General features: G+C 40.6%; 2 protein-coding genes across 3 annotated transcripts in view; one reads left to right on the top strand and one right to left on the bottom strand.

Moving 5' to 3' along the window:
* ZNF512 (zinc finger protein 512) overlaps positions 1 to 6,331 on the top strand; it is a 30,373-nt gene extending 24,042 nt beyond the window's left edge. For both annotated transcript variants that reach the window (XM_046662319.1, XM_046662320.1), the window contains exons 13-14: positions 749 to 847; positions 4,339 to 6,331. In XM_046662319.1, the coding sequence (XP_046518275.1) occupies positions 749 to 847; positions 4,339 to 4,647 (408 nt within the window). In that variant the 3' untranslated portion in view covers positions 4,648 to 6,331. The remainder of the gene's footprint in view (positions 1 to 748; positions 848 to 4,338) is intronic.
* Positions 6,332 to 9,096: 2,765 nt separating this feature from the next.
* On the bottom strand, positions 9,097 to 12,415 carry CCDC121 (coiled-coil domain containing 121). The gene is made up of 2 exons (XM_046660139.1): positions 11,818 to 12,415; positions 9,097 to 11,357 (listed from the first exon to the last, which is right to left on the bottom strand). The coding sequence occupies exons 1-2, from the start codon at positions 12,297 to 12,299 to the stop codon at positions 10,403 to 10,405; spliced, it is 1,437 nt and encodes a 478-aa protein (XP_046516095.1). The 5' UTR covers positions 12,300 to 12,415; the 3' UTR covers positions 9,097 to 10,402.
* Positions 12,416 to 12,419: the final 4 nt, after the last annotated feature.

Below are 12,419 nucleotides of genomic sequence, written 5' to 3'. Positions count from 1 at the left end.
AAACTATACTGGCCTCTGGGGATAGGAGCTGGAATCCCTGGGTGTCAGGCTAACAGCCATTCACCTCACTGAATCTTTTCCATGTTGACCCAGGTTCCCTGCAACCCACCAGCCATGGGGATTACTGCCACTTTCCAATCCCATTCAGAAGTATCTCCTCACACAAAGTGAGCACCATGGAAACCTGAAGCTTCAGGAGGGGAGAGAGGTCTCAGTTCAAGGCAACAAGGGAGTTGTAGGCATCCCAACCAGATCTGTCCAGGAATGGTTAGGAGTTTGTCATCTTGATTTGCGTTTCTGAGTCCTTAAACTAGGTGTAATGGATGGTACTGTTCTAATTCTGAATTTCCAAGGCACTCTTTGCAGCAGTGGATTATAGTGGGAAGAATTACACATTGGTGCCTCTGGTGAACTTCAGGAGTTTGATCATATTGGGTGAAGAACCAAGGGAATCTGGAAGTGAAGTGAAAGAAGCAAGGGAAGATAGAAAAATGTGACGTATTATAAAATAAAAGTAGGAGAACTTCGGGTCATGTTGAGGGGGAGGGGTGAGTGTTTGGAATAGAATTGTATTAGGATAGATTTATATGCTGGTTTTCTTAAATATATTGCTGTTTAGGATTTTCTTCCTTCTTACCTTTGCTGAAGTAGAATCCCCTCTTTTCATCTCTAACAATCCCTACACATGGCCCAGGTGTGTGTTTTTTAATTTACCAATAATTCTCTTTTCTTTCTCTCTTGAAAATAGGGGAACTTTGTGGCTGGAAAATATAAGTGTCTTCTCTGTCAAAAAGAATTTGTTTCAGAGAGTGGTGTCAAGTATCACATCAACTCTGTCCATGCTGAGGTGAGGTCCCTGCTTTCCCACAGTGCTTTTGTAATCCTGTGGACCTTATACATGCGCCACAAGAGAGGTGAATTTTCTGCCTGTTTTTATGGGCTAGGACTGTCAACGAAAGTAACTCTAAAGTGGGTACCTGAGACGTTGGAGTTAAAATACTTTCTAAAATTAGATGCATGATTGTATTTTTCTATGAAAGCATTTGAAATCAGTGTGTCAGCATCCCTGAGCTCTTCTAATTCTGATATTCCAATTGAATCACGTGTTTGGGAACCAGGCGGAATTTACACCTTTGGAATTCTTATTTCACAGCAATCTCTATATTTCTCTTTTCTAGTATTCTGACATATTTGAGCAACCTGTTTTTAATGCTGTTTAAAATACTGCATAGAAAGAACTATAAATGACATTGTTGAGACAATTGGGGAAATTTGAATACTGACTATTCAATAATAGTAATGTATCAGTGTTAATACTCCCAAATGTGATAATTGTTTTGTAGTTAAGCAGGAGAATGCCCTTGTTCTTAGGCAGATACATGCTGAAGTAGGTAGGGATGAAGTATCGTGTTGTCCACAAGTACTTGCAAATGGCTCAGCAGAAGAAATGAAGGAAGGAAGAAAGAAAAGAAGGAAGAAATAAAGGGAAGAGAGAGATTAGCAATGGTAAATCCAGGTGTTCATTGGACTATTGTAACTTTTCTGAAGGTTTGTAAATTTTCTAAATTAAAAAATAAAAAATTCCGTATAAAAATGATTTAAAGTTCAGAAGGTTAAGGGTTTTCTCTTGGGGAACGTTTAGTAGTAGTACAGGTGGACAGAGAAATTGTTTCCTGTGTAGTTAAATAGCATTATTGCAGAAGCTCAAGGAGTAGTGTCTACGTCCTTATGGAATGTCTTACTGCAGACACTGTTGTTGCCTGATGAGGAGAAACAGTGAGCGTCTTCAGCTGTTCTCTGCCCTCAGATGTAGTAGTTCTTAGCAATGCGGGCTTTAGGTAGTGTCATCAAATGTGCTTCCTCTTGCTTTACTGGTTTAGGCTTTGGGAATCCCTTTCCATATCTGAGATTTCTTCTAGGCAGTCATATCTTTTTTATAATAATAGTGTACCTTTTTATGCTTCAGAAAGTATTTGGAAGATAATTATCTCCTTACAAAATCTGGCCTTTGTATAGTTAACTTATTCTCCAGTTTCTTCCTAAAAAGTTGAAACCAACCAAGCACTTGTTCAATGATTTAGGCCTGTATTTATGAATTATATGTAGTGGTAAAACATCTTTACTCTGTTCCTCCTCCTCTGTGTCACATTTTCTTACACTACTTTTTTTAACAGAAATTTTCAAACACATGAAAATGACAGAATGCTATAATGAATAGGTTTAACAGTTACAGTGTATGCCCAATCTTCTTTCATTTATAACCACACTCACTTTTCTTGTCCCGTAGAGGCTTATTTTAAAGCAAAGGCCACATACCATGTTAGCTGTACATGCTTCTTTCAATATATGTGTCTAAAAATATAAGGACTTCTAAAAATACGTAACCACAACCATCATTACACTTAAAAAAATTAACAGTGATTCTTTAATGCCATATATCCAGTCATTATTTAAATTTTCCTGATTGTCTCATAATTCTTTTTCGGAGTTGGTTTATTCAAATCAGGACCCAAATAAAGTCCAATATACTGCATTTGTCTATTTTAATCTAGAGTGCACTATCTAATAGAAATGTAATGTGAACTGTGTACATAATTTAAAAATTTTCTAGTAACTACATTTTAAAAAGTATAAATAAAACAGGTGAAATTAACTTAGTAATGTATTTTATTTAACCCAATGTATCTAAAATATTATCTTTTTAACATGTAGTTAATAAAAAATTGTTAATGGGGCACTTTTTGTTCATACTAAGTCTTTGAAACTTGGTGTGTATTTTACATTGAAAGCATATCTCAATTTAGAGTAACCACATTTTAGGATCTCATTAGCCACATGTGGCTAGTGTCTCACTGGACATTGTAGGTCTAAAAGTTTCCCCTTTTCTGTTTTATTTAATGTTTTATTTTTGGTGAGGAAGATTGGCCCTGAGCTAGCATCTGTTGCCAGTCTTCCTCTTTTTGCTTGAGGAAGATTGTCCTTGAGCTAACATCTGTGCTGACCTTCCTCTGTTTTGTATGTGGGATGCCACCACAACATGGCTTGATGAGTGGTGTCTGTGCCTCGTATCCGATCCTGCAAACCTTGGGCCGCCAAAGTAGAATGCACAACCTTCACCACTACACCAATGGGCTGGCCCCTCCCCTTCCTTTTTTTAAACAAAATTTATTTGTTGAAGAAACCAGGTCATTTGTCACATACATTTACCCACATTCTGGATTTTGCTCATTGCATTCCTGTAGTGGTGGTCCTCTATCCTGGATATTTCCTACACAGTAATTATTAGACCTAGAAGACTAATCAGATCACCTGATTTAGACTGAAGTCTTTTTTTTCTTCAAGTATATTTTAGGGGCTGGCCCCGTGGCCGAGTGATTAAGTTCGTGCACTCTGCTTCGGCAGCCCAGGGTTTCGCTGGTTTGGATCCTGGGTGCAGACATGGCACCGCTCATCAGGCCATGCTGAGGCGGTGTCCCACATGCCACAACTAGAAGGACCCACGACTAAAAATACACAACTGTGTACCAGGGGGCTTTGGGGAGAAAAAGGAAAAGTAAAATCTTTAAAAAAAAAAAAAAATTTCATAAATTGGATTATGTTTCCCCCCAGCCCTTAATTTTTTTTAAACTGAGGTTCAGAGAGGTTAATTAATTTTCCCATCGTCAGAGAGCTAGAAACAGAGCTGGGACTTGTGCAAAGGCAGTCTGGCTGCAAAATTCATGCTCTTAACCACTACGCTGTCATGAAATAAAAATCTATGGCCCAGTGCTTTTACATCTCATGAGGAGATTTTTACAAAGGAGATAAATGGGTGGGATAATGCTAAGTAAACAGACTTAGTAGATCACTTAGTGAAGTACTCAAAATCATGTCTTACACAATAAATGCTTATCATGACTTGCTCTGTATTCAATTTCTCCAGTTTAAAATACAGAGTTCTGGGGCCGGCCCGGTGGCGCAGCGGTTAAGTTCACACATTCTGCTTCTTGGTGGCCCGGGGTTCGCCAGTTCAGATCCCGAGTGCGGACATGGCACTGCTTGACAAAGCCATGCTGTGGTAGGCGTCCCATGTGTAAAGTAGAGGAAGATGGGCATGGATGTTAGCTCAGGGTCAGTCTTCCTCAGCAAAAAGAGGATTGGCAGTAGTTAGCTCAGGGCTAATATTCCTCCAAAAAAATAAATAAATAAAATAAAATACAGAGTTCTAGGCTATGGTTCCATATCTCTTTCCTCCTTACTTTGTTTTGCCCTAACCATGCCTCTTTTCAGTTCTCACCACACCCCTTTATGCTCTCCATCGTGTTTTGATTGGATGATGTTTGTATTTTGCCTCTGTAGGACTGGTTTGTTGTAAACCCAACAACAACTAAAAGCTTTGAAAAGCTGATGAAGATAAAGCAGCGGCAGCAAGAAGAAGAAAAGCGAAGACAGCAGCACAGGAGCAGAAGGTCTCTAAGAAGGCGGCAGCAGCCTGGCATTGAGCTTCCTGAGGCAGAGCTGAGTCTTAGAGTAGGGAAGGATCAGAGGAGGAATAATGAGGAACTGCTAGTGTCAACCTCCTGTAAGGAACCAGAGCAGGAGCCAGTGCCAGCACAGTTCCAGAAAGTAAAGCCCCCAAAGACGAATCATAAACGAGGAAGGAAATAGGCAGGCAGTGTAAAAGCGCTCCTAGGAGAGTGGATGTGATGCTGTTGTCACGGGGACCTGTGCTGGGAGGACTGAGTCATGGGTGCTGAGTGAAGAGAAATTTACTCTTGCAGCTGTTTGTTGTGTAAGGCTGTGACTTTCTCAGCGCCTTCCTCCTGTGTAAATTTCACTGTTTTCCCTCCTAATTCACTTTCACTCCCCGGCCTTCCCTTTTGGTAGGTTTTCCTGCTGTTCCTTATTGGAGTCCTCTTGTTTTTCTCTTATCTTGTCCAAAGAACTCCCTCTAAGGCCAACTATAGGCCCCTCTTGCCCTGTACAAGACTAAGAAATCTGTTTGGTTGTCCTTTCCTTCCTGGGGTGTAGAATGTTCTTGGAAACTCCATTGATTTAGTAGTCACTCCATCATGTAGCTTATAAAACAATTCCAAACTAATTTTTTAAAGCCATGCTGATTTATCATTTTGTATTTGTGATATAACAAGCCTAGAAGGTAGTACTCTTGTCACTCATGTAATAAGATTATTCTGTCTCCTTGGGAAACTAACTTTGTGGAGGCTGTTTGTTCTCTCAATATGGTTTTAGGATTGAAAGTAAGAAAATGGACTTAGAATGAAAAAACTAGAACATCCCTACACTGGTTTTACTGGGAAATGCTTTGTTTGTTTGAAGTAGCAGTGACTAACAAGACCCACAGGCATGAAAAGCAGCCTGAGGAGTAGTGTGTCCCAAACATTAAAATGACTGGGAAAGAAGCAAGTAGAAGAAGCAATAAATACTGCCTCAACTTTCTTGAGGCCTCCTCTGTTGCTGTGATCCAGTGCCCTCTTGAAGCTTGTTTTGCTCCCTCAATTTCAAGGACTGAGAAATATCACATTGCCTCTCATGTTTTGAAACAAAATCCTCTTCCTGGTAATGCCCCTAAGATCGGTAGCCAAGGTGCACATTCTTCCCCTGGACTTGACCTCACTAGTTACTCTGCACTCCACTAAGTCCTCATCCCTCCCTTTAGCCAACCTCTGAATTTTCTGAGAATATTGTCCTTCATCATCTTTTATATATGGAGTTCTGTCCTCTTTATATCCTGAGACTTCGACACCAGATGTAGATATTTATCTGGAGTTGGAAAGAAAATTTCTTTTTCTGTACCTCATGCCTACTTGATAATGTCTAATGGGCTATTTCTCATTGAGGCTAGCTTTCTCTGGAGCATTGGTTAGAGCAGCTCTGTTGTCGTGTTTCTAGATTCTCTTTCTCTTTTCCATAAATAATGGTCTTACATATTCTTGCCAATTTTTGTGGCATATGCCACATAAAAAGCAAGGGACCCTTAACCCTGATATGGACAAGTACTACCTTTTCAAATTCTGAAAGACTATTACCACTCTTTAACTCTGTTCTCTGTGCTCCTCTGTATAGCTTTAAATTGTGGGCTTTTGTGAAGACCACTTTCAGATAAGGGAGCATTGAAACCTGATTTGGATACTGCCAGAATAGGTAGTTTTGAAACAAGTGAAGGATGTGGTATATACACTCTACATTCTCATTGGCAGTTGCACCCTTAAAGCCCTTTCAGTAGATGAGGATTGTCAGGCAGGAGAAATGAAGAAGCTATGTTAATTTCTGGTGAGTAAGATTTGGGGAATGTTTGGCAATGACAAAAGAAATAAATGACTCTTGGTTAGAATGATGTTGCCAGTTGTTCATTGACTCTGACCTGTTACTTGACTCTTTGCTGACACGGCATATGGGGGTAAGAAGATGGCTAGAGATGGGAATGAATTTGAAATAAGTACCAAGTGCATTTGTCTCAGTAGTTCTTTAGCTTCTAAGATCTGCTGGTTAAAATGAATAATTTGAGACTAAAGTGAATTAGTATCGGAAACTTGCCCAATCTCATCCAGGGCCCTTGTAGGCACTCCTTCTGTTGTTCCTTCCTGAGGCCAGGGATCAGCAGGACTCGGTATAGACTATCCTAATCATACTATGAGTTTTAAAGGTTTTTTTCATTAGAACAATGAAAATACCAAGAGACAAAACCAAGAATGATTACTGCATTATTTTTATAGTAGAGAGATACTGGAAACAACGTGTAGTAGAAACTCCTAGCTCTTTCCACCAAAATGTGCTCTCACCTTGCAAAGCTAGAAGATTATAGGGACAAATGGCTAGACTGCATTTCCTGGCCCTCCCCCGCCCTTCTCCTGTAGTGAAGGAGTAGCCAACTAATTTCTCTCCAGTGGAATGTGACTGGAAGTGATGTATGTCACTTCCAGGTACTTCCATGCCTGCTTTCCACTTCCTCAGGCTAGATGCAGATGATGAGGCGGTTCTAGCGGATGGTAGAGCACAGTGGAAGATAGCTGAGTCCCTGAATCACCCTATGAAGGACCACTTGCCTACCAGGAACATCTGAGACTATTATATGAGCAAGAAATAAATGGTGTTTGAGACATTATACATTCTTGGGTCTCTTTGTTAGTCTACTCTAACACATAACCTAATTGCTCATCATCAGGAGAATGGATTAAACTGTGAAATAGTTATACAGTGGAACTATACAGCTATAAAATTAACTAGAGTTGCTTGTATCATCATGCATACATTGCAAAACCAGTGTCTGGGAAAAGCAAATTACAGAATACATCAAGTGTACCTTTTATATAAGGCTTAAAAACATGCAAAAACAATGCTCTATTGTTTTTGAGTATATATAAATATATTTTAATATATTTAAGAATAGCATGAAAACATGCCCAGGAATGATAAACACCAAATTTAGGATAGTGCTTCTGGGATCCAGAGGGACTATAAGGGAATTTGTAAGTTCTTATTTGTTAAGGTGGATAGTGAGTTTGTTATAGTTTCTGTTTTTCTGTATGTCTGAAGTATTTTAAAAAGCAGTTTACACGAACAAAAAAGAAAAACATATTTTGCTCACCCCCTTCTAAAAGGGAACATGAGAAATTTTCTTTGACACTTTTTTTTTATTGAGGAAGATTGGCCCTGAGGTAACAACAGCTGTTGCCAATCTTCCCCCGCTTTTTTTTTTCTTCCCCAATCCCCAGGACATAGCAGTATATCCTAGTTGTAGGTCATTCTAGTTCTTTTTTGTGGCATGCCACCACAGCATGGCTTAATGAGTGGTGTGTAGGTCTGTGCCCAGGATCCGAACCAGCAAACCCCAGGCTGCCAAAGTGGAGCGCACAAGTTTAACCACTCAGCCATGGGGCCAGCCCTGGGACATTTCATTTCAGCTTCATCTTAATTTGATTTTCCCTTCAGCATGTAGTCTGCTCTCCCCCATGGCTTCTGTTCACGTCTTTCTGTCCCTACTGTCCCAGTCTGAACCATCACCACCTCTTGCCTAGACAACAGCCTCCTAATTGGTTTCCTTCTGCTTTTTACTGGCTTGGATAGACGGACAGCTGGAGTGAATTTTTAAAATTGTATATCAGACCTCATTCACTTGCTGAAAGCCTGATGGTTTCCTAGCTCACTTAGAATAAAAGTCACTCCCTTTACCTTCTCCTACAGGGCCCTCTGTGCTCCTACTGCTGACCTGTTCAGCCTTGTCTTCCTCTGCTCCACCCGTGTTCTCTGACCGTTCCCCAACTACACTTTAGCAACACTGACCTTGCTGTTCCTTGAACCTACCAAGTTCATTCCTGTCTTAGAGCCTTTGCATTCACTGTTCCCTCTGCCTGGAATAGTTTCTGACTCAGTTTTTCACTGTAGGCTTCATTTTATCCTTTAAGTCTTAACCTAAGTTTCTCCTCAGAGGTCTTTTCCATCTAAATGTACTTTATGTAACATCACCCTGTTTAATTTTCTTCATAGTAAAGCAGACAAAAAGTAGATTGAGATCTCAGTTGGCCAACCTACTGCTCACTTGCTGGTATGGATTTCAGAGTACCTTTAGCAGATTCTCCCTTTAAAATCTTGGAGCCCCCAGGGCCTCACTCTGAAAGGGACAGCCACAAGCAGTACACCAGATCCATTATCTAAGATAACAGGAATTAAAAATAAACTGAGACAGATGGAAGTTACCCACTCCTGAATTAATTGGGACAGCAATGGCAGGAAGGGAATTAATAGAGTAATAAGATTCTCGATCCTTCTTTCCAACTCTGTTAGCCTTAGGTATATACTTCCCTATGGTTTTTTGCATCCGCAGAGAATAGGGCTTCAAATTTGTCTTGGATACTATGTTTTTCAAGTTCAGTCTTTCTGTATTTTCAGCTCATGAAGTTAAGTATTCAGGTTAAGGTGTCTGCATCCTGTCTGAAGTTCTACTTTATGCGTTAAAACAGCCATTTTATTATTTGCACTCTAGTATGAATAAGACATGCAGAAGCGGTAATGAGAAAAGTGATAAGTAGAAAATACATTGGAACAATAATAAAATCAATGGATAAGTTATAATTTAAAGTTTTTATTTTTAATAAAAAGTGCTTAATAACAAAGTATACATTTAACAAAAATTGTTAAAGCTAGAAGTTAAAGGTACATTGAGGGAGAATCATTTTTTAATCTAATTTTAAAGGAATTCACTTTACATACAGATAAAACTGGAAATTCAGGAAAATTATTTTGAAGTTTTTTGTCAAAGACTATTTCAGGAAGACAAAGTTGATTATATTTTCCCATAGAGGAGCAATGTTAAAATATGGGGTTATATTCCTATACTAGGATAAATCACTAGTCTAACCATCAATAGGTCATAAGTGCAAAAAATATAACTACCCTAAAAGTCTATACTAATTTAAAATACTATTCCCAGTTCTATTAAATAGGCACAAATATATGGCACATGTTAATTACAAAAGGCATTTCATGTACTATTAAGTGCACATATAGTAAGAAAATTAATAAAACTAAAGTACTATATTTAACATTATGTAATCTTACTTGTCATCTTAGAATTTAGGATGTTGCTAGGGAAATAGAAGGTACAGAACTCTTTAAAAAGTTGTCCAAATATTTTTAAACTTCCTTTTGATACATTTTCTGAAACAGAGGCACTCAGTCACCCCATTAATACTGGAAATATTTCTTTACAGAAAACATTTTCAAAAGTAAGAGTTGACCTAATATACATCCCTTTATCTTCTTTTCCCTTCTCAATTTACTCAGAGCTGAAATTGTAGGGGCTGCATCAGACAAAAGGCCATTCTGCCTAGTGGTTATTGAACTTGCTGTTATTAGAGTACTTTTTCACTCCTGAGAAAACTACAGAAGGAGCTACCTTGTCGCTGGCACGAACTTATAAAGAGCTTAAAAACACTTTGCCTTTGTGTGCTGAATTGGCCTAAAGGAATGAGGATAAACTGATATTGGTTGTTTACAGAGCAGAAAGCACTGCATAGTCAATCTGAAATGCTATCTCTCAATGGTGCTTTTTTTTATAAAGAGATCTAACTTAGCTAGATGAAATAAATCACCCAATTGTTCTTTCACTTCCTCAAGGTGGTTTTCTTGACCTAGTTTAACGTATGGATATTTGGCAAATGGTATTAGGTTATCTGGAGGTTTGAAGAACATCCTGTTTATTAACAAGAGCTAATTAAAGAAAAACCTAGTTAAGTGTAGCCAGTCGCACAAATCTAGCACTGCTGGAAAACACCTAATCCTTCACACTAACACATCATGATGGATATTTTACCATAGGAACCTGAGATCCAAAAGTCTTCCTAACCAGGTTTATGTGGCACCTAAGAATACCTGCTTCAGTCCTTAATCAGTGTTATTTTAGGAATTACTTTGGATTAATCCTTGATTTGGTGCCTAGGGGAGGGATCAGTGTGGTCTTTGGAGCTCCCTGTCCTTTTGGGCACCAACTGTGCCTTCCTTGCAGTCGTTGCCTCCCCCTAATTAAGCACTCCACATACCACTGCTCCTGCTGCAGCTGCTGCTTCTGATTTTTTAACTGGCTTTGAGTAGCCTGCAACTCCTGGTATTGCTGGTTTAGCTGCAGGAGCTCCTTCTGTAACTGCTGGTTCTCTCTGTGGATGTCATGGTAGAACTCAAAACCATACCGCTTGGCTGCCAACTCCAAGTGCTGGGTCTTCCTTTTGAGCTCCTTTCTTTCTCTTTTTCCCAACTGCCTCATTTCTGGCTCACTCAGTTGTTTCTCCAGTAATGCTTTTTCCTGGAGGAGCTGGACCTGGATTTCCTGTTTCCTTGCTGCTGTCTCAGCTTGGGCTTTCTTTTTCTCCTCCAGTAATGTCTGCATTTCTCTCTCCTGTTTCTCCTTTACTATCGAAATATTACTCATTGCCTGCAACTGCTGCTTCAAATTGGATTGGATCTTTGCCTTCTGCAAGAGCTCTCTTTTAAGCAGTGAAGTTTGCTTGGCATATTTGGAGGCTGATTCCTGTCTCCTTCGTTCAATCTCCCCACGTTTTTGTAAATAGTTGTTCCACAGCTTGTCAGGTTGCTTTCCATACTCCTCAGTTTTCTTGGTCAGGTATTCCAGAAAGAATTTGTTTTCAGCCTGGACAAGTAACTTTTCAGTGCATAGCTGCCTGGTTTTCTCCTTCAGCGGTTCCTGTTGGATTTGAGCTTGCTTTATTTGCTTGTTCAACTTCATCATTTCCACCACTGCCTTTTCTTTAAACCTCATCTCTGCCTTTGTTAGTTTCTCTGGCTTGACAAAGTTATTAATTAAATTATGATACGGTGGGAGAGAACTACCAGAATCCTCAGCAAACCTGAAGGAAGAACAAGCAGTTCTTAACGAAAATTTAGGAAATAAAAGAAATGCCCAAGTGTACTTTAATTCATACAAGAAAATATTTTTGAGCACCTATTATGTTCCTGACGGTGTGCAAGGCAAGGGGGCTACAACTAGGGGCAAAAATGACCAGAGTGGAGTTTACAATTTACAATATGCATTCACTACAATCCTGTTAAGAATTATTTCAATTTTAAAGAGGAGAAAACAGGTTCCGAAAATTTAAGTGACTTGGCCACGATTTACACCACTAGCAAGTGGCAAAGCCCGGGTGTGAAACCCAGCTGTTCTGACTTTTACTGAACACTACAGCAGCTACGAAGGGCCACAGGAACAGACTGAGTGCTCGGGAGTAGGAATAAATTTCTGGGCTCTTTCACCACCTTTCCGGTTGCCGAGGGCACTACCGTGGAGGCAAGCCTCTCTTCAGTACCTACTTGAGCGGGGAATCCGAGCGTTCATCTCCAAGGTCATAGTGTGGTTCACCGAGGGTGACTGCCAAGGAGCTAGCGCTAGTGTCAGGGGCCGGCGACACGCGGAAACGGCGTCCCCGTGCGGAAAGTTCTCGCAGTTTCTCCTTTCTGTGCTCAACGGGTCTCGGGGCTGCCCAGCAACCTCCGGGGTCGCACGTCGCCCCAGGCCTGGCCCGCCCGGCTCTGAGCTGCTTAATCTCCGCTGCTGCCGAATAAGCGCCAGCAGCCGATTCTCTGACGGCTCGGTTCCTCGCTCCTTGGGGGCCGAAAGTGAAACACACGCTGCTCGTTTTCGTACTGCGGGGGCCCTTCCCTCGGGATCCCACCTGGTCTGGCTCTCCTAGGCACCAGAACTTGCCTCTTCCCAGGCCATACCCTACTACGGTGAGCGCCCCTTTTTCTGCCCCCCTCCACCATTCCTCCAAGCGTCTCCACTTCCCCGACATTATCACTAGTTGGCCCCAAAGCCGGGTCAGGACAGAAGGTACTCCGGCGCCAAGCCCGCCCCTTCGTCCTTCACTATCGGGTAGATTCGGTTGGCTGGGTTCTATCCTTCGCAGCCCAGA

The sequence above is a fragment of the Equus quagga genome, chromosome 5 (genome assembly GCF_021613505.1).
Source record: "Equus quagga isolate Etosha38 chromosome 5, UCLA_HA_Equagga_1.0, whole genome shotgun sequence".
Classification (NCBI taxonomy): Eukaryota; Metazoa; Chordata; class Mammalia; order Perissodactyla; family Equidae; genus Equus; species Equus quagga.
The sequence above is the reverse complement of the archived record's forward strand: the minus strand, read 5'-3'. Positions and strand labels throughout refer to the sequence as shown.

Coding starts and splice junctions, on each gene's coding strand:
- CCDC121 (XM_046660139.1), bottom strand. CDS start 12,299: ATGTCGGGGAAGTGGAGACGCTTGGAGGAATGGTGGAGGGGGGCAGAA. Junction 11,358..11,817: donor CGCTCGGATTCCCCGCTCAA/GTAGGTACTGAA, acceptor TTCTTCCTTCAG/GTTTGCTGAGGATTCTGGTA.